Source organism: Triturus cristatus, chromosome 10, assembly GCF_964204655.1.
Source record: "Triturus cristatus chromosome 10, aTriCri1.1, whole genome shotgun sequence".
NCBI lineage: Eukaryota > Metazoa > Chordata > Amphibia > Caudata > Salamandridae > Triturus > Triturus cristatus.
In genome coordinates this window covers 323,610,145-323,632,704 of record NC_140593.1, presented here as the reverse complement: position 1 = coordinate 323,632,704, position 22,560 = coordinate 323,610,145, and the positions used below count along the sequence as shown (strand labels likewise).

At 43.1% G+C, this 22,560-nt stretch overlaps 1 protein-coding gene and 1 long non-coding RNA gene across 3 annotated transcripts in view; one reads left to right on the top strand and one right to left on the bottom strand.

The window, feature by feature from the left end:
* LOC146789390 (uncharacterized) overlaps positions 1 to 22,560 on the bottom strand; it is a 245,062-nt gene that overhangs the window by 100,170 nt on the left and 122,332 nt on the right. The gene's annotated exons all lie outside the window — the stretch shown is intronic.
* The window catches only part of HACD1 (3-hydroxyacyl-CoA dehydratase 1), a 194,344-nt gene that overhangs the window by 66,481 nt on the left and 105,303 nt on the right, over positions 1 to 22,560 (top strand). Inside the window, exons 3-6 of one of the 2 annotated variants that reach the window (XM_085631518.1) lie at positions 2,855 to 2,873; positions 2,967 to 3,049; positions 8,174 to 8,295; positions 20,925 to 21,103. In XM_085631518.1, coding sequence (XP_085487644.1) covers positions 2,855 to 2,873; positions 2,967 to 3,049; positions 8,174 to 8,295; positions 20,925 to 21,103 — 403 coding nt within the window. Of the gene's footprint in view, positions 1 to 2,854; positions 2,874 to 2,960; positions 3,050 to 8,173; positions 8,296 to 20,924; positions 21,104 to 22,560 lie in introns of both variants that reach the window. The other variant, XM_085631517.1, reaches the window with a different exon arrangement.

Here is a 22,560-nt window from a genome sequence, read left to right as displayed (position 1 = left end):
CTGGACGATCGCTCCCTGGAAATCATTGTGGATACACTCAATTCTTCGTTAGAACTTTCCACAGTTCCGGCCCTTTGGAAACATGCCATGATAACGCCATTGCTAAAGAAGCCCACAGCAAATCCGGAACTCCCGGCAAATTATAGACCTATATCTTTGCTCCCTGCCTTCTCCAAATGCTTGGAGAGACACGTCCACTCGGTCTTATCCACCTTTGCTGAAAATAATTCGCTCTTGCACCCTTCGCAATCGGGTTTTCGGGCTGGCTTCTCGACAGAAACCACCCTCCTAGGAGTTACTGAACACATTAGGAACCTCCTTGATAATGGTCAAACGGTCGCGCTCGTGCTGTTAGACCTGAGCGCGGCCTTTGACACCATATCCCACGAAACACTCATCAAGGCGTTATACAGAAACGGTGTCCATGGGAAAGCGCTCGAATGGATCCGGTCCTTCTTGGCTCAACGGACATTCCAAATTACATCCTCCTTGGCCTGCTCCGACACTTTTAAAGCCCCTCACGGAGTGCCTCAGGGATCTATTTTGAGCCCCCTGTTTTTTAATCTGTACCTCAGACCCCTGGCCGACCTAGCGGAAGGATCTGGACTTACCCTCATGACCTACGCCGACGATTCCCAAATTATCTTCTCCCTATCTGAATCTTGTCCATCATCTCCGTCTCTCCTTAAGTTAGGGCTTCAAAGCATCCTTAACTGGATGACAAGAAATCAATTAAAGCTTAACGGAGACAAAACAGAGATTCTTCTCTTAGGGAAACAACGAGATCTTTGGTATCCCTCTCACTGGCCCAGTCAGATGGGAATTTTTCCCACCCCAGTTACTCAAGTACGTAATTTGGGAGTCATCATGGATAGCTCCCTTTCCATGAATCAATAGGCCAGTAAAGTTGTTGGCCTATGCCTTACCATTATCAAATGACTGAGGAAAATCCTTTGGATGCTGCCCTCCTCCACTCAAAAAAACGTAGTCAATGCCCTCATAACATCACGGCTTGACTACGGCAATATTCTGTACCTTGGTTCCAACAAAGCGGTAGTCAGTAGACTACAGCTTGTCCAAAATGCAGCTGTTCGATTACTGTGCAGAATCCCCAAAAACTCCGGAGTCTCGAGCTACCGCCGTGAACTCCACTGGCTCAGGGTAGAAAGTAGAATCCGTTTCAAAGCCCTGAACTACATGTTCAGAATTAAAGCTGGCATTGCACCCAATTACCTTCTAGCGTTGGCTCATCCCTACACTCCCAAGCGAAACCTTCGCTCGCAATCAGCTGCCAACTTCTGCGTTCCAAGATTCAAACTGGCAAAAATGGGAGGCAGATCTTTCGCCCACCTTGGACCATCCCTTTGGAACGCACTCCCTCCTTTCATTCGTAAGGAGGAAAATCATGCCAGGTTTAGAAGGCACGTTAAGACTTGGCTATTCGAACAATAACTTGAACAGCCAGTATTCCCCTGCCATCATTATGCTGTGTCTTGGCGCCGGGAAACCCTTCTTGGGTAGCTGTTGCGCCTTATAAATTAAAAAAATAAATAAATAAATTACCTGAAGGTGGTAAATTTACATTTCCGGGATCTGAGTATCCAAAGTTTCCTAGAGACAGTTAATGCTTGCATCTAAAAGTATTAGCAAAGCCCCCTGGTTTTGTAAAGCCTTTATAATTCCTGGCACGTTTCATGCTAGGGACCTGGAACTATTTTTTTTACTTCAGCTGCAGTTCATTGTAGGGCAGAGTAAAGCAGACCATCGCTCAGCCTTCTCTACCGGAAACACCAAGATTGGGGGTCTAACCCCCACCTGAATGGGCGTTTTTAGATAGTTACGAGGGTGAAAGTGCTTTTTAGGCTTTTTCCTTCCTCATAGTGGGACAGTGTGTGTGCCTCTGGAGTCAGGACAATTTATTTAAAGATTATAAATGGCAATGTGGTGGTTTCTATCTGAAAGCTGGTCCTCCACATTCTAACGCTTGTTGCCGGGAGGATAATCATCTAGATGATTTGCTGCATCAGTTGAATGTGATGGAATAGGGTCAGGTTTATATGAAGCTTTATCGGGTTTTATGAAGGTTTGTCGGGTCTGTCAAAGATCAGGAGAGACTTCATTACGATAGAGCAAAGTATGAACGGCTTCTTACATAAGCCTTTCTTTCTTGAAGCATACACATCCTATAGAAATTGGCTGGAGAGCTATAAATTCCGCTAACTATAGTAGCAGTGGAGCCATCTACGAATGACGTAGGGGCATTGGTGAAAGTGGCTTTATGAAGATTAGGATTGCCTATTTTCTGAAGCCACATCATACAGGTAATGAGTTGAACAATGTACAAAAACTGCCGCCATGTTCATTTTCACCAGTGCCATACGTGTCAGTTCTTCATAATTCATGGTTTTACCATACAATCACACAAATAGATTATGTGGCATAAAGTACTCAATCACATTAGTCATCTTCAAACATATATATATATTTTTGGTGCCGAAGCACCATTTTATATTTAATTGTGAGTTAATCCACCTGTATTTTGTCGGTAGCACAACCACCTGCTTACTTTCTCCAATCCCCAAAAAGGCAAACAAACCAGAGAGTCAGTCGTGCAGCGGTGATTGGCATATATGTGGAGAGTAAAACCCCAGTGTTAAAGGATATATTAAACATGTGATGTGCCTTATGTTTAGCCTCAGCTTCGCCTTTTTATCCAGCTGTATTGCCAAGCCCTTTGCAATTTTCCCCATCATTTCCTGCATGATTAGTTTCATCCTGCTGTTCGCAATGGTTCTTTGCTTTTAGATTTTCTTTTCACATTCTGCATTACAAGTTGTGTATTTTTTCATTGCAGCTCGTCCATTGTGCCGTCGGTGAGTTCTGTCCTGTCTTTCCTCATTTGGTGAATGAAAATGAAATAAACATGTTGTGATGAGTATTTGACGTGTTTTTGTTTCAAGGAATAGTGCACACATCTGTGCTCGTTACCACAGTCCAAGTGAGTTCAAGAATCTTCATGGTTTGGTTTGTCACCAGCAGTATAAAGCAGGTATGTGCTCCCCGTGTATTATTTGTTTTCAGTATCTTTGCTGTTTCAGTGAAGATGTAATTGTAAAATCTGATGTTTACATTAAGTGCCTCATTACGAGGCCGGCCCTGTGTACCAGATTTACTAATTAATGGAATCTTCGGGGGCTGATGTAAGTGTTTGAAATAGGAACACAGAAGTGAAGGTACCCTGTACCAGAGTACCTGCTTGTTTCTGAGAAGTGCAATTAAAATTATTACATCTCTCTTGAGAAGTGCAGACACTCTCCCTTCTCAAAATAAAAAAATGCTGGTACTCGATACCGGACAGCACCGGCCCATTTAAAGCACTGGTTTTAGGTGAAACCCTGAGGTTCTCCAGAGAAATCAACAATTATTGGTGGAATGTATGATTCTGGGTCTGATTGCCCCAATAATTCCTCATTTCCCCTCATAGCTTCACCGCCTCATCAGGGGTAGTAAGCGCTATATAAATACAATTACAATAGTTTCACCGAAGGTTTCGGGTGCTTTGACCAGCTGGAGTCCTCGGATGAGATCTACCGGATCCACAGATTTATAAAAAGCCTTGTAATGGGCTGCAAGCTTTCTCTAACCTCTTTGTCCCACAAGTGTGATTAGCTCAGACGTGCTTTCTGCTCCTGACTGCACCTGCACCGTTAACCATTTGTGTCATGGGCCCTAGTGCAAGGAAGGAAATCTGCCCCCTAGCTCCTGTTGAATTGCAAAATGCAGCAATAATGAGGATTGAATGGTCCTCTCAGGCCTCAGCACCCTGGTGCACTGCACTTGCTGCACCAGAAGAGACTAAGCCCTGATTTTGGCACTCCATTTATTTTAAATGTATATCATCGATCACTTTTCACCTTGTGTAAGAGGAGCAGCCTTGGCTTTAAGATAACTCTCCAGTTAGTGGTACCTGCTTTTTTACAGCTCATTCCATTTGTTCGCTCTCTTTTTCACTGCAGGTAAAGAACACCGGTTTAAAGCACTGGTTATATCTCAGGTGTCTAGTTTGGATCTCGTGACTGTGACTCCACTGTGAATATTCTTTGAATTCCTCTCTTGATCCCTTCACCACCTGCATAAGATTTTGCACAATCTTTTATTTTAGAAATTGACCTGATTTACTCTAGCTTCATTTCCACAGCTGTTCCGCTGGGCCGGGGATGGACTCATTGCACTTGGTTTAACACTCTTTCCACAAGGCTCATACTGCTAGTCTTTCTTCCATAATACTTCTAGACTTACCTGCTGCTTTTATTACCGCTGATCACATTTCTTTTCTCACATTTTACTTCAGGTTGTCAGTGTAGCTCTCACATTTCCCATTCTTTTCTCTTACACATTTTAATTTTGCTCTCTACTCTGCCAATGTTTCTTTCGTAATCCTGAGTAAACTGTTTTAGGACCTCCAGAGTTTATTCTGTGTATTGCAATAGTTTCTTCGCAGTTACAATTAATTATTTGAAGTTTAAATAAGAATCCCAAGACATACTATAACCAGCATTTTTCAATGTGGCAAAAAATATTGAAAATATTTTTTCGAGAAATGATGCTGAATAATAATAGAAAACAATACTAAAAATGTTGTTACAAAAAGATAAGATTTATTTCACTAAAACATACTTAGTATATATGTTTAGTAACTCACTTAACAATAATATAAATATAAAATTAACATAACATCAATAATACGTTAAAAAAAGTCAAGAGTTGGTGAGGGGGTGGAGAAATGGACAAGATGTTACAGAGAATAGGAGTATCCCTACCCCTAAACAAAAGGTTCCAAAATCAGAAAAACAAACAAGAAAGAAAAATCCTTAGGGGTGACGGGCAGTGAAAAAAAGAAAAAAATAGCAAAGAAAAGTGCACTTATTTTCTGGGAGGAGGTGTATACTTGGGTTCGAGATTGTTCACACTTAATATTGAGTGCAGTATTTGTGGTAATGGCACTTTAATTGTGGGGCCAAGCTACTGACGTTCAGCATTTTAGAATTCCTCATTTTCTCAGAGATCCATGCAACTCATTTTTTTCTGTCCTATCTCCTGCGACTGTTATACATGATCATCCATTTCAAATGAGTTGATGTTTAAGTGTCATGCCACAGCACTGGATGCTGTTGCTATTGAAATGGCCTGCAATGCAACAACCAGAAAGGCTGCAAATAGTTGCATGGCTTTACATTAGAACACAGTCAGCAGAGTGGAAATGTAGGCCTGAGGATTATTGGTGAACACATTCCATATAGTGTTACAGATTTTATAAATAGACAAGAATACACAGCTCATTGGGCCGGAATAAGCTGTAGGTTCTCAAGCAAAAAGAGTTGGGTCATTAGAGTTGTTATTACTAACAGAAGCCACAATATGGCCTGAAATTCACAGACGAGGACATTGAGTGGAGCGTTATGCGTAGTTTAGATATACTAAAGTTACATGTGACTCAGGGGGTGTGGTGGAGTCGATGGCTGCAATGCAATATGTTCAGTGCTTAATTTGGGCCGTGGCTTTCCGGTGCTAAGCACCGGCACCTAATTGTCAACAACATATTTAGAACAGTCCACCACATGGTGGCGCTGCTCATCTAATTTAGAGATGAGCAGAACAGTAGTAGTTTAGGAATACAGTATACATTAAAAATGCTAATACCTACCTCCCCAACCATTCCTTTATCTTTGGGAGCCTGGAATAATCTGAACTGTCGCATTTATATGCGAGAGAGATGGTTAGTAGTTGTTTTGGCAACGACGACACTGGCGATTGGTGGGGCAAGCTGCAGTGGCCTCCTTGTCGGAGCCCTGGCACTTAATATTTTACAAATTAAGCACTGAATATGTTTGTTTGGACATAGCATAGTAGGGTCCAGGCGAGAAGCCAGTTTAAAGGGCATGTCTCTATTGGGACTGCCTTAGCAAAGTGTTCTCTCCTCCCACTTAGGAGACCTTAATTTTCATTGATTCTGACTCCAGGACAATCAATTGACCAGACTGTCTGCACTGTGTGCCTGCTCAGTTCGATCTTTTCCCTTATTCCAATTCTCATAGATATTTCGCCCCCGGTGTGAAGTGTTGCGCTTGCCATTCAGTTGTGCTGTTTATTAAAACCGGATAAAATTCCATGATAGAGAAGGAAATACTTTGTATTTGTAATACCAAATCTCCATCAAGGAGCGCTGGTTTCAATTTAAACTATGAGCATAGTCCGACTTTAGTATTTTAAGATCCTTTTTCCCTCTTGACTGGCATATGTGGAGTGCTTAAGTGCTTAAGTGACACTGTTGTATGCTCTGGGGCAGTAAATTGTGTCTTTTAAATTTTTTTTCTTTGGAAATGATTTCAAGAAAATCAACATTTTATCTATTAAATATGTCTTCCGGGACTACACCGACAGGTGGAGATATTACACTGTTTATGACTTGAAAGTCAGCAGGCGTTATTTTTGCTGTGAAACTTCAAATCAGTCACGTTGTCCATAGCATATCTTTACAGTCTTCAGACTAGGAAAACGTTTCTAGATGGGAGACTTAAGCCTGTACCAGGTGAGAACTTTGGGGTTTTGTTCTGGCTACCATTATCGCTTGTTAAAGTTATGGGGCTTGCTATGCATTTTTTTTAATTGAGCTGAACAACACATTTAAAACACTTTATAAAGCATAATAACTAAAAGTATGGCCCGTTTTTAAAAGGGAGTTTGTGAAATAATACCATAATTTAAATCTGCCACAGTACCTAAGAGTAACTTCTCTTCATAGCGTAAAATGCTTGAATGTGCCCATCTGAAAATATTTTACTTTATGAAATATTGGATGCGCAGCAAAAAGAGCATGTGCCACAGGAGCCTAAAATAATAGTTTTCTGCTAAAGACCAGAGTATATACTTTTAGAACTCTGCTTTATTTTTTATATTTTTCATAAATGATAGAGTTGTGCAGCAAAATGTGGAATCTTATCACAGCTGTCATGCCTGATCCGGACAATCAAGGGGATTTACAAAATGGCCAACACCACTGAAATAATGTTATTTGTTTTCATAGATGCCGCCCTGATGTGGCCATCTTGTACCAACACTAGAGTCAATGTTGGTACTAGGAATTCATTTATTGAGAACTTTGTGTGCCCCAGCTTTTGTCTTGTAAAGATTTGTTAGATAAGATTTTGCAGTGCGTGTGCCCCTACTCAGCGAAGACGTAAAAGAGACAACTGAATGCGCAGAGAGCCTTCCATGCATTCCATTACTAGGGATGGAAATTATTGTTTGTTGAGCCACTTAGGTGCCACTGAAGTTATGCAGTTAGGGCAAGGCTATGCCACAAACCTTGTGTATCTTAATGCTATGCCTTTGCTGTTTTGTAGTCACTATTCGTTGGTAATCTGTTTCAAACTTATGCTGAGTTAGTCCTGCACGAAAAAGAAGAAAAAAAATTGTTTAACTATAAAAACCATGGTCAATGGAGGACCACATTTGAGTGGGCTTGAAATGTTGCGGTTAGAGCAAGAACATATGCCGGACCACTGGCATTATGCAATACTGTGGACACGGGGTTTCCACATAAATATGGATTTGCCACATTTGCCTAATAATTAATTATATGCTGCATAATTTTCAGGTGTTAAAACAAAAATAGTTTGTTGCCCACACGGATCAAAAGTTCCTAGAACCTCTGCAACACGTGTTGCAACGCAGTGGAAGCCGCCTCACAAAGGTTGACTGGTCACCTTGCAGTTGCTTGATGTATTTCGGTGATAAACTGCCACTAGTGAGGTGAAACATATGTCCTGACAATGTTATCATGCAAAAATGACAAAATAATGAAATCATTTTGTCACAAAATCTGACACATTATACCACATAATTTGCCTTCTCTTGCCACATATTTTGGTTTTCCTATGCCGCATAATTCCAATGGCCCTGAATTATTTATATGCTATAGTGGTTTAATGTGCAGCATGTGCTGGCTCCAAAGTGGTCACTTACCATATTGTTTAAAGTTCGTAAATCATTCCAGATGATCCCTTAGATGGACCTGTAAAAACCCTACAATCCTCTTTGTACAGCAGAAGTGAGCATTGACTGCAGGCTAGACTTCAAGCAGGTAACCAGTCCTTCTTTTCTCCTTCTGCAGATCCAGAACGAGGAGAGCGTTCTTCTCTTTCTAGTGGTGTGGACTGTGACTGAGATAACGCGCTACTCCTACTATACTTTCAATCTACTCAACCATGTGCCATATTTCATTAAATGGGCCAGGTGGAAATGCTTTGCAGTTTAGTGTCTTACTGTTCTGTGCATGTCTGCCTGTTGCATGCACCGTTAACTTTCATGGGGCATGATGTGTGAGTTGGCTGAATACTAACCACTATGATTTTTTCAGAAGCTCTGGTAAACATTTTGTAATCATTGAGTTTTATTTTTAATAATCAAAACACTGATAAACAGCACCCAGGTGCTAGGTAAGGAAGCTTTGTCCTGGTATTTTTGCCTTCAGTCGAAGAGTTAATGAAAGGCGTGTCTCAGTCTGGCCATCGTGGTGCATCTGAGCATTAGCTTCGAGTGGAGATTCAAAATGGTGAACAGGGCCTAGAGTGCAGGCCATGGAGTTTGAATGCAGGGGTTCAATATCTAAGTGACTTTACAAACACCAGAAAGCAAGGTAAACCATCAAAGCGTCATTGTTACCTGCCTCCTCTGTTCGGCCATCTTGGGTCGGTGAGGGACTTCACAGCACTATCCAGACCCTGCCTGGAAATATGGATGTTAAAAATACAATCCTATTGTGCTGTCGTAAACTGCTAACATTATCAGATGGCCTCTACTTTTGGTTTGTTGAGAGAGACCCAAGACCTTTCCCCTGGTAATTTCACGTAACTTATCAAGGGATCAATCAATCAATCAATCACCGTGCTACTCACCCGAGAGGGTCTTAAGCACCGGGGGATGGAGAGGGGGGGGGGGGTGAGGGGGTGGGCAGCAGTTACGCTCATCTGAAGAGCCAGGGATAGTACATTTGCACAGTTGTTATGTAATTATTTTTGTTTCGTATCCTTGCAGTGCCTTGAAGGTTTTCACAGGAGGGAGAAAGTGCACAGTGGCGCCCATGTCTCCTCCTGCAGATAGACCCGAGGGTTTGTTTGAAATCTTTGGGCCTTATTTAAAGTTGGGTAACTGCAGGACATTAGCCAAAATGTGCCTGACGTCCCTTCCACCATGGTAAGAATGCGTTGTTGTCAGGTGCAGCCTGAATGAAGATGGTGGGCGAACCATCCGGCACTTTTTGGCAAAAGGTCGCTTCTGCCAAATGCTAATAATGCCCCCAAGAGTCTTGAGGGTCACACAGACAGGCATGAGGGCCCAGAAGGTCTGCTTTAGGTTTGAAATTATGGCTAATACAAACCCTCGATGATGCCTACTTCCTTATAGTTTAGGTGGGGGCTGAAGTCTAAGGGGCCTTTTCCTCCTAACCCATAAAGTCAGGCTTCCACAACACAGGCAGACTTCTCCCCCTTGTAGGTTTAATGGCAAAGTGCTCTCCATCTTTTGGTCTGTTTTATCTGAGAGTCATATCTGCATACCCAGATGCCCTGCCCCATTTGTGGCATCACTATTATTATTAATATTATCATTATCAGTAATAAAGATTATTGGCCCATTCTTTCCAGCACATTGAACACACAGTTCACTTCAGGAGCCCCTGGTTCACTCTAAGCAAGATGGTCCTAAATTAAGAGCTATTGAAGAAAGTCTCTGTTCTGTTGTGGGTGCTTTGCCCATCTTGGTGCTCTGCTGCGTAAAGAGGGCAGCTCAGTGTACAGGAGGCACATCGCATTATCAATCTAACTTGAATTGTAATATTGCAGCTTTCTCCGGCAGCTTTTCCAATGCAGACTAAAGTGTATTTACACTGAGGTCTACTCACAAAGACATTTTGTTGTATGCAAAGTAGTATTTGTATAGTAATCTTTTACTTACTTGTATATGCTTTGGTGAACCAGATAATAAAATAGGAATATTGAGGGACCGTTTACATAGAGTTAATACAAACAGAAAGGACCGTCCCCTCTTTGCACTATTTACATACAGGGAGTTGGACGTTTTGGGCTGATTCAGAAGTGCATGTAAGAGCATGTTATACAGTACTCAAGGAACTCTATTTCCTGTACTCATTAATGCCTTTTTAAATGGGGCCTTTAGTTTGCTTCTTTCTTAAAGGTTTACAAGTCAATAGGACAGTATTTTGCTATACAGTTCTCTGGTTGGTTTATTATGCTGGTATGGTTTAACGAGTTGCATGTGTTTGGTTGCTTGAGATGATGGTTTTGATCGTGGGGGTCGTGTCTTTATAGTTACATTTTTGCATGCATACAACATGTGTATGGCTTAAAACACTAAAGGTTCACTCAGACCGTGATGCCATATGTTATCCTAAAGAGCAGAGGGATGCTTAGAATAGTTGTCATCTTATGAAGACCATCCTTCGGGCTAGATTGAATGAATTGTCAATACTTGGATCACATGTGAAACCCCACCAGTATGATCTTTGAACTCCACACCAGAAACTGTATTTAAAATGCCCTGTGAAAACTGCCCCTGGCTACCTGTGTAGAACATTCAAATTGACGCCCACGCCCCTCTCAGCTTTCATGTACATCAGGCCCATGGATGCAAGAAGTTCATATCAGTGCAAGACATCAATGGATTGTTGTTCCCAGCTTGCATCAAGCACCTTTTAGTCATGAGGTTGAGCCAGCTTTCCCATTTCTCCTCCAACAGTCACAATGGAGTTTCTTTATCTGTCAAGCAAGTAAATCCTTGTTTCCACTTTTTCACTCTTGTTCAGGGGTGCAGTGTGCTCGTTGTTGATTCTTCATGAGGTCAGGCTAGTTTGTCACTGGTGTGTACTCCTAAAACAATGCTTTAATTTCACTAAAGAATCCAGAACCCATTTCCCTGTACTATGTTGTATTTCCTGTTGTGAGATTAGCGCATTTTGCCAGAGGAATTCTTACTGAATCCTGTTCAGCAAATTCTAAAATGGTAGAATGTTCTCTTAGCAATGCAAAGTTCTTCTCAGACCATAGGCCTAACCCTTCGATACCACGCCAAACCATCTCACCGCTACACAGACATATCAGCATCTTCCAGTAGCACCACATGCAGGACCTCTCACATGGAACGGATCCAGTGAGTCTGGGAGGGATCCAATGTTGCAAAGAAGGAAAACATTTCCCACCTTCCTGAAAAGTTGAACTTGAGACCTTAAGAAACGGTGAGAGCCTTGGAAACCCTCCAGTCATCTACTATGTGCAGAATACCTTAGAAACTGGGCAGAAAGGCCAAAGGCTCACTGCAGGGACATTTACATTGTTTATTGAGATTAACTCCTGTCCAGAAGGTGAAATTGACATTAATTTACATTGGTGAGAAAAAAGCAGAAAATATTAAATTACAAAAACTCTAAAAATGGAATTCTCTTTCCAAATCTGGGCCCAAGGGGATAACATTCTCATAATCCTATGACACATGAATGGTGTAGCTTCCACCCATAGCATTTTCGTATGTTTAGAGTCACATTATATTTTCCTTTACTTAATACTGATGCAGCTAGAGAGCTTTGAGTGTGGCCCATGCAGTACAGGTTCAGATATTTGGCCTGGTAGTGTCAATAATTGTGATCTTCATGAGGGTATCGTTACCCATTGATATCTGGGTACAATTGGCCCTGTATTCATATACATACCTTATGATTTGCAATGAATTATCATCAGCTCTGAGTTAACTGTCTTATGACACAATGTCTGAATGGATGCAGTGGAAGTAAAGGGAAACCCAATTTACACAGAACATACAATGGCAGAAACGTGGTAAGGAGACAAAAATATTGATGAGGTCTAATATCTAAAATATACAAAGTGCGAAACCACAATTGAGAGATAGAACTTCCCAAATTTTAAATTTCAGTTCGCTATATTATACATCCTTTTGAACGGTATGTTGGAAAGGTTGACTCCACACTCTAATTATCGCAAACATCATACAGTCTATTATAATACGAGATATTTCTTTGTGTATTGGGTTCCTCCAGGTATGCAATAGCAAACGTTTTTTATCCAGAGTCTTTTTTCAATTCTCCTACAAATTTATGTATCTAATGCCATCATTGTGATTGGTGATTTAGATAATTGAATCAGCTGAAAAAAATAATAATAGTGCTAACGGTGTTCTTCCCAACTATGAGTGAATATCACTAGGACCCTCATTCTGTCTGCCACAAGCCACTTGGAAGGTCCGCTATATTTTGTAACCTCCGTTTGCCAACAAACATATGAGATCTCTTTGGGATGGGCACAACACTTAGTGACTGCATCATCAGTGCTTTACCGACATAAAGAAAAAAGATCATTATATCTCTGTGTTAGAAATTGGGTTTCTGGTTGGCTAGGGTATGCACCTAACCCAGGCAGAATCCACCACTCTAGTCAGGGCTAGGGAGTTACACACTTAAGATAACCCCTTCTCACCCTCTTGGTAGCTTGGCAGAGAAGTCAGGCTTATCCCAGAGGCAATGTGTAGAGCTTTTGCGCAGCGCACTAATACAACAGTGACACACTAGGCACACCGCAAAAAGAGACTCCACACAAGGTTATTAAAAAATATCCTTTGTATTATTCATAAACACATATTAGACAACAATCACATAGATCACTGTGCCACTAGGCACTTGTCATGATGTCATATAGATTCATAAATCACTTGGCCAATCGGGTCATTGTCATAACATTACAATTGTGTGCACACAAGTAAACATTGGCAAGTTGCACGCATCACCAACATGTGATAAGAACATCACCTACTAACATTAGAGCATAACCAAATCGGAAATTATTGGCAGAGCTCGAACACAAAGGTGGTTATTTGCACAAAATGCCCCCAACAGGGAGCGGCAAACACCCACAGATACGTGTTGCAGCCGTCAAAGCAACTGTGGTGGAGGCCCGTCCTGGGCTCTCCCCACACTAGCCACAAGAATAGAGCAATCCCCCAAAGGAATGCCAGCGGCCGTTGCCCATGACCATAGCCAAACCAATTGTGCCCTATTTGGCGGAGAGATCTCACTGGCTCCCCCGCATCTGCAAATTGAACAAAGTGCAGCTGCCCACGAACACACGTGGCAGCTGCTGCCGGCCGGGATGCTCAAATCCCAAAGAAATATCCCCATGACCGCTGCCACGTTAACGGACCTCCCGCATCAAGGGCTAAAGCAGGCGGCTACGTGCATCCACATAGGGCTGTCACGCACCAGCCTTGTTTTTCTTTGACTGCCCTCAGGGAACTTGGCCCGTCCCGGGCCACGGAAGCTTCTCAACACCTTCTCGGCCACTACCTCCGGCTGAGAGACGATTGGAGGCTGGCTGGACCGACGCACTGGAAGGATCCAGGCCGCTCCTGGGACCTTGTGCGTCATGGAAGAGGGTTGCCAGGCAGTGCTTGGCAGCCCGGCTGCTCTCGCCCAGCTGGAGAGCAACCGCTCTGGGTTCATCAGATCCTTGGGGGTCAGAGACCTCGCTGCAATGCACGGCTGGCAGTGCCTCGGTCTCTGCTCGCCGAAGGTGAAGGGGTGGGGGAAGCACGAAGGATCCTCAGTCAGGAAATCCTAGTGAGGTTTTACACAGTGTGCAAAGGCCACACCAGCACCCAGACATGGAACATTAAAGTTACAGCATCAGCACTTGGCAGTTTGATGTGAAAGCACCAGGATTGTGCAAAACCGAATGCCAGCACCACAACTAGCAGAGATTGCAGCGTACCATGTGCTGAAGACAGGACAGGGAGGTCAGCACTACCTCATCCCTGGAGGACCACTGGGGCACCAAGCTGAATCAAGCACCAGGCCAGCACATCAGGGTACTTGCAGTAAAGAGTGGCAGTCCTTCTTGTAGCCCAACCGGCTTCTGGTCAGCACAATAAGCATGGGAGTCCTATGGCGGTTCCTCCTGGTAGCATGACAGTTCCTTCTGGCCAGTGGTAGTCTGTAGAGCCAGCAGCCGCTGGTTACAAGTCGCACACCATGTCATTTTTCATGGGGTCACAGCCTCTGTATTTGTAGTGCAAAAGTCTTTGTTCTGGGGGCACTTCAAACACATATTATAAGTCCACAACACCCGCATTCATATTTCAGGCCCTGGCCCCAGACACACCACAGGGGGGCAGAGACAGCATTGTAGAAGGCAGGCACAGCCCTATTCAGGTGCAGGTGCAACTCCTCCCACCAGTCCAAATGCAGACCAGGCCTATTCGGGTGCAAGGGAAACTCCTCCTGCTACTCTAAATTCAGCCAAGGTCTATTCAGCCTAGTGCTGAGTCACCCAGGAAAGACAGGACACACCTAACCCCCCTTGTGACTGTCTATAGTGAATGCACATCCTCTCTCTCCTGTCAGTCAAAACCAGACTGTCAATACACATCCAGGCAGGACACAGAAATCCCCTCTTCTAAAAGTGGCATTTCTAAAATAGTAATGACAAATCTGCTTCCACCAAAAGTGGGATTTATCCCCACTATTCCAAACATACCACACATGGTCACGCTACCCCTCTCTTTTCAGAAATTACCACTGAAGCACATATCAATAACCTCCACCTCCATCTCCGATGTAGTTTCTGTCCCAGAGTCTTCGGCAAACACCCAGGGACCTGGTGCTCATATTATCAATATGACTACACCTACCCCCGGTTAGACAAAGCGTGACAGTCACTGGTCCACTTCAATCTCTTCAGTCAACCTGCGAGGAGCTTGCACCTGTCTTCCAGCCAGAGTGATCCGGGATGGCTGAGTTCCAACATCACTGGGCAATGGTGACACAGGTTCTAGCTCGGGGTGAGCTGTTATTGAGTGTTCATCTCAGAGGTGATCCTGTGAGATTCGGAAGGGTGAGGTATGCACCCGAAATGTGACATGTCAAGTGATAATTATCCCTGGGAGATTTGCCGTCAACATGTGTCCTTCGTGCTCCAACACCTAGAGGGGATCAACAGTGAACGTTTTGTCCATCTTTCAGCGTTGCCTCTGCTTTACTAGTATCCAGTCTCCTTTGTCAAAGGCTGTTTCCCAGGCACGTAGGTGCTTGACCACATACATGTTCATCTTGCTCTTTTGAGCGGTGTCTATGTGTCAAAGCTTGCCAACATCCGCTAGCCGGTCTGATGTCTATTTAGGTATTTTGGTTCCGATCGCTCTTCCAAATTGTAGAGTGGCTGGGCTCTCACCCGCTATGGAGTGAGGGGTCGACCGATAGGCCATGCAAACCTGGCACAGTGGTTGGTTTAAGTCTATTCCTGACAGTGAAGCTCTTTGCTCTTCTCTCTTCATGATGCCCATAAATCTTTCGATTACACCATTGGCTTGAGGCCACAATGTTGTGTTCTTTTGGTGTTTGATGTTGAGTCACTTGAGGAATTTCTAGAGTTCCTTGCTGTTGAAGAGAGGATCGTTGTTGGGCTTAAGGATCTGGGGGATGCCCCAGGTTGCGAAGTTGTCATCAAGCCTTGCAATAACTTTGTCATGTGGTGTGGATAAAAGCGTTTCCACCAGAGGAAAAAAAGACAACATTAGTCTATGATTACCATGAGGTGTTGTCCTTCCTCCAGCGGTCCAAAGAAGTCGGCTGCGACTCGCTCCCATGCTTGTGTGGGGAGATCAAAGATTGTCAAAGGATGCTGGGTCACCTTTTGTGACAGGCAATTGCAGATGTGACATGCTTTCAGTTCTTTCTCTAATCTCTCATCCAACTTAGAGAACCACACCCTTTTGCTTAACGCTTTTTGGGGCCACAATGCTTTGATGCCCTTCATGGCCTAGATCTGTGACCCTTTGTCTAAGGCTTTCTGGCATAACTATTCTTGAGCATCTCAGTATTATTCCCTTTTCAGTGACCGCAAGTTCATCCTGTACATTCCTGAATTCTTTAAACTCCGTCCTTTCGGTAAGGTGTTGGATGTTTCATTTCCACAATTGTGTCTCAATGAGCCCTTTGATTATGGCCAAGTCCTTGTCTTTATTGGTGGCTGTGATGAACTTCTCTACAGACAGAGACGAGGGTGTGCTTGGCATTCCGATGAAATTGAGGTACTCTTCAGCGGCCCTTGACGTCAATGTCTGGAGATGCAGTGGTTCACATGAAAAATAATCTGCTGGATTTTGATCTTTCTCTGGTTTGTAGACAATATAATAATTGTATTCCTGTAGCCCCAACCACCACATTCAATGCAGGGGGCAGCTTAGCCTTCGGGTTTCCAAATATGTTGATCAAAGCCTGGTGGTCCGTGGTGACAGTGAATCTTTTCTAATAGAGGAACTTGTAGGTGTGTTCACAGGCCCAGACAATGGCCAAGCTCTCCTCTCTGGTTGAGAGTTGGCATGTTATACATTGGATAGGCTTCGACTGGCATATGCCTCCAAGTGTCTCTGAGCATTGCGATGACCACTGTGTTGAGCAATGATGACTCCTGGCTGCACTGGTCCCGCATCCACTGTGACCTCTGTGTGCAACTTGGGTTTGAAGTTGGCCATTAATGTTGCATATTTGATTGCCATTTTTAACTCCTTGAAACTTCGATCCCACTCAGGTGACCACTGAAACAGGACATTTCACTTTATTAGATTTCTCATCGGGGCACTCAAAGTGGTGAAGTTACAAATGTAACGTGAACAATAACTGGCCATGCCCAGGAAGGACCACAGCTTGGCAACATTGTGAGGGGGGAAGGTAGCTGGCAGCGCTTCCACCTTTGCTGGATCTGGCATCATGCCACTATCAGAGATGATGTGACTGAAGAACTTAAGTTTTGCTTTATGGAATTCGCACTTTGTTGCATTCAAGATGAGGGCAACGTCCACAAATAACTGGCATACTTGTGTGAGGCATTTGTCATGTTCTCTTTGTGTACTTCCAAAGACCAGGATGTCATTTCTATAATTGAAAGCATGCAATACTGGTTTGATTACTCTGCGGGTAACATCCTGGAATAATTCAGCAGCCAAGGATACTCCAAAATTCAGTCTCATCTACCTGAATAAACCAACATGAGTGGAGAAGGGGGTAATATACCTACAGTTTTCTCTTCCACATTGAACTGGCGACACCCCTTGTTGAGTTCTAGACGAGAGTAGACTTTGGCTCCATTTATTTGCATGATCATATCTGTTGCGTGAGGACCGGGATGCCTTTCCCTCTCTATTGCTTTGTTTGGCGGGCGCATGTCAATACAAATGCGTTCCTTTTCACTACTGTCCTTTTTTGGTACTACTACTATGAGTGAGACCCACAGAGTGGGACCCGTAGAGCATTCAATTATGTCATGCTTTAAAAGGGTTGCCAATTCCTTCTCTACGGCTTCCTGCAAGTGAAAAGTGACCCTTCGATGCTGCTGAGCAATGGGCAATCTTCATTGATGTGGAGCTGCACTCGCAGCTCCTTGAGCTTCCCTAGGCCGTGGTATAATGAAGGGAACTGACTTGTGATGTCAGAATGAGCACATTGGTGGTAGTAAAGGGATATCATTCCCATGTCAGGTCCTGTGGCGAAGCTGAGGAGGCATGCACTGAACGATTTTATTTATTTATTTATTTATTTATTTAATTTATTAGGCGCGCAGCTACCCACAATGGGGTCTCCCGGCGCCGCCGATGACCAGGCGATAAGAGGATCACTATGGCTAAAATTTATTTACGGGGAAATAACCAGGTTTTCAAATTCTTACGAAAGTTCAGATAATGAGGTTCCAGCTTCAAAGTCAGAGGAAGTGAATTCCACAGCTTAGGAGCGAGACATGAAAACGAGCGACCTCCCATTCTAGACAGCCTAAAACGTGGAGTATGAAAATTGCCCTGTGAAGCAGATCTAAGCGAGCGAACAGGGACATAAGGATGAACAAGAGATTGCAGATATGCAGGGGCAGTCTGATGTTTTGATGTCTTGAACATAATACACAACGTCTTGTGTCCAATGCGCTTGTCAATACGGAGCCAGTGAAGATCATGAAGAAAAGGGGAGAGAAGCTGAGGAGGCATGCACTGAACGATGTTCCATGCAGGGCATGAATTGTTGCTCGTGTTGATGTGGTCTTGTTTTGAATAGTTGCCATGAACGACCATTGACTCTGTAGAGGTTTGGAGGCTGCCCAGGTGTAGACTTTCATGTTGGACTGAGTGTGGCACGGAATGGGAGAGAGACTGTTAAACTTGTCTATTGGCATGATAGTGATTTATGCTCCACTGTCGATAATCAACAGTATGGAGTGACCATTTACCTTAAATGGAATGCTGGGACAGTGTCCTAGTGAGTTTCTGGGTTTCACCTGTTGGGTCCAATTTTGATTTTGGTCGGCTTCACTGGCCGCTAAACCCACATGCCTGTAATGTTCTTTTGTGGACATCATTACCAAGTATGCATCACCCTAACTGGTACTCGATAGTGATAATGAGGAGGTGTTGTGTGATGAAGTTGAGGAGGATTAGCTGTGCCTGGCCTCTACTTGACCTAGCTGATGTTGCTGTTTGTCTTTGTGAGTGTGACGAGGTTGTAGTTGGCTGTCTTTGATGTCCATCCTCTCTTTTCATCCTGACGCACTTGGCCTCTCCCACTCATGGCACACAGTTACAAAGTGATTCTCTTTTCCAGAGCCCTTACAGATTTATCCTAGGGCTGCACTCTGCCATCATGGGGAAATGAGAATCCACAACAGAAGCATAGCTTTGACTTTTTTGCAGGTGCGGACCTGTGTGTGTCCGCTCAGTACTTGTGTTTTCTTCTCATGGTTAGCGCTGATTCACTATATGCTGTCCCTGGTTCCATGTCAGCAGCTTGTCGATTTGCCCATTACTCTGCTCTTGCGGCCATCAGCATTTTCTCCAGACTGAGAGTTTCACACAACATGCTTCTTTAAAAGAGTCTAGTAGACAACCATTGATGACTCTGAGTGCCATGACGTTTTCATAGTTGAAATTGCAGAATTTGAAAGGCTTAATGAGTGAGTAAAGTCTCTCCACAAATTCATCCATTGTTTTGCTGGTTTGTTGGCAGGATTTGGTGAAAATATAGCTTTCGTACTGTGGGTTTGAATTTGTCTTCAAACGCTTCTTTGACTTTCTAGTACGATGCTACGTTAACACTTGGCATTTTATTTAACACTACTTTAACAATTCTTTTACGCCATCACCGGCCAACTTCTTCAGATATTTCATGATCTTGCCATAATCCTCCTCCTCAAGGGCATCTTCAAAGTCAATCAAATGTTTCAATCTGCTCAGCCTATCTGGTGCCAATGTTCTGTTTCTTTGCAGTGAAATGGTGGTGGGTTTCAAGCATGCTGCTGCATTGTATTTTACACTACCTTCTTGCGTCAGTGTCAATGTGTGACTGAGATAAATGTCTCTCTGCTGACCTCCCTATAGCAACAGTTGGGCCCTGTGATCACTAGTAGTGATTGCGTCTTGCTCAGGCCCTTCCGTCACTGACTCTTTTGCGGTGTGACCATGTGACTGTAGGCTTGTTGCCTCTCAACTTATTGCATGAGATGATGTGATTCATTAGGCTTCTAAAGTCTCTCTCAGGGCAGGTATGCTTCTTTTATATATATTATTTTTTTATCAACTGTGTTTGGGCAGTTACTCCCTTTGCCAGGGCTGATGTCTCAGCAAGGGATTGACTGTTGTGCTTTTCGTGCTGGCATCAGCTGCTTTCTTCCGACAGGTTCCATGTTGCATGGTGCACATGCATATGTTGCAGTGCAGGGCCTCAGCTGCTCTCACAGCTGCTGAGAGGCAGGAGCGATGTGCTGTGTCCTGTTGACGAGGTCAAGGCAGTGTCAGCAGGTGCCATGAGTAAGCCAGAGCAGGGCTTCAGGTCCATGTGCACCAGTCACGGAGTGATGTGCGGCAACCCTGCACATGCGGTGTGCACGGGGTGGCTTGCGGTATTGTTGCAGGCTGTCAGATAGCGGTATTACTCCGCACGGGCACACATCTCTTCTTGTCGGCAGATGTAGCATTTCCCCGGCCTAAGCTATTCGATATAAATCACACCAAACTGGAGCTGGAGATTAAACACAACTTTTTGTTCAGATGCATTCGCTTGCCGAGTGACCAACAGCGTCCCTTACTAGACCACACCCCTTAACCGCCTCCTCCTTCTCAGATGAAGTTCCTGTCCCGGAGACATTAGCAAACACCTAGGGTCCTAGGTTACTCACTTTAAGAAAGTTTGTGGGTGCCACATGACTCTGAATCAACCAAAGGTCAGACCAATTTGTAGTCCGTGTCAGTGAAAGATTTAACATGCTAGTCTCACTGTAACCATACCTGTTATGCCAGGACAGAATGTGCGGTCAACCAATCAGATCACAGCTCAAGCTCTAGACATTTAAAAACCTCTTACCACAATGCTTCTAACACCAGCCCTGTTTGCCAGAGTAGATACTCTACGGGCCTGATTCACAAAGGTAAACTTACATGTTTGTGTAAATTTACCCTTTTTTGGTTTTCACAAAACTGCGATTTCATACTAACTTTAAGATTTAGGAGTCTCAGCAGTAAGGAAGCTAATATTAAATTGCAGTTTTGTGAATACCAAAAAAGAGTAATCTTACACAAATGTGTAAGTTTACCTTTGTGAATCAGGCCCAAAATGCCTGCTTCCAGGCCCCCACACCTGCAGCTCACATGTTTCTCAGTTGAAACCGCACCTGTTGCATTTCTGTAACACTAGCACTCACTGTGCTACATACCTGCGTGAGTGGCTAATCTTCAAAACAGAAAATACAAATGAATGTTATTGGCCTTTGCATTCATGGTGTTAATGTTTGTCCATTTTTCATTTTTTGCAGATATAATTTGTTTATCATCTTGTATCCTGTTGGTGTCGTGGGAGAATTATTGACAATCTATGCTGCCTTGCCCTATGTACAAAAAACAGGAATGTATTCACTGAGGCTTCCCAACAAATATAACGTCTCCTTTGACTACTACTATTTCCTCCTTATTATTATGTGCTCCTATATTCCATGTAAGTATAAGTCCTTTGTATATTATTACCTATACCATCATTTATAGATGTCAGGCGGATTCACGTCTGTTTCACACATTATCTGATCATGTGGTCAGTGGGGACTGTGATTTTGGGGAATGCGCACACTGGGACACAGATAAAACTGGTAGGGCTACCCGCAAAGAGCAATTGTAGAGAGTGTTTGTGGGGGTGTGTCTACATGTGCAAAAGTTGAAATCTGACTTTGTATGATTGTGTGTATCTAACGTTTTCTCAATATATGTATATATAGGCAGGGTCACTGATATTATGCTATTGTAGTTTCACATAATCCATCACCTGCTTCATAATCTGCAGATTTCATCAAAAGAAAATAGTTTCTAGCTCAAACAGATCAAAAGTTTCTAAAACGCTGTTACGTGTTTTTGCTGCACATTCGAAGGCCCTTTGTAAAGAAGGCCCTTATTAAAAATTCACGTGTCATCTTTCTGTTGTTTATTACTATATTTGGATGCCAGACTGGTACTAATGAGGTGTAACCTTTGCTCAGATAGGGTTAACGTGTAAAAATGATGAGGTAAGACTATCACAAAATCTGCCACTTTAGACTGCATAATTTGCCTTTTCCTGCTGCATAATTTGGTCCTGCCCTGCCGCATAGTTTGTTCCTACTCCACCGCATAATTCCAGTGGCCCTGCATAGAGGTACACAAGGTACATATATATAAAGTGCTGCAACGTGTTTCATATAAATATTTATATATATATATTTATTGAAAAAAACAAAGGTTTAAGTAATGTTATAGTTAGGTGAATTTCTCAGTGACAACATTAATGTTCTGAATTAAAAAAAACACAGATATTCACCAGTCGCTAACTATAACTTTCACCCCCGCCATGCGCTGCTTATAACCTCACATATGACATCACCCATGACATGTTCCATGACATCATTTATGACATCACTCATGACACCTCAAATAACATCATCACTAATAACATCATACAATGATTGTGCAAATTTGTTTTACATTTTAAATTGAGGCGAGTATCAACTATATCAATTCTACGTACTTTTGTACAGCTTGGGTGCAGCTGATAGGTGTGTTTACAAAACGAGTGTGCTCCTAATGACCCATAGCTATGTAGAGGCATTGAACACATTATAAATGTTGGCATTCAAGAGTAACTCTGTGTACAAGTGACAATACACTTGTATTCATTATGCTCCACTCAACTTTTTGGTTCTCCAGAAAATATTTCCAACAGGAGAATAATTCTACATAGTAGATACTAACTTTTGTAAGAGGCCTTGAGTTATTAGACAAAATCTTGTCAGTATGATAATTTATATTTAACTTCTAAGAGTGTGTATACCAGGTACTAACCTATGTATGCATGCTTGTTTTGCATCAGACAAAGGGCAATCTGTAAAGGTTTCACCACAGTGTGAAGGGTGCAGGTAGTATGATCTT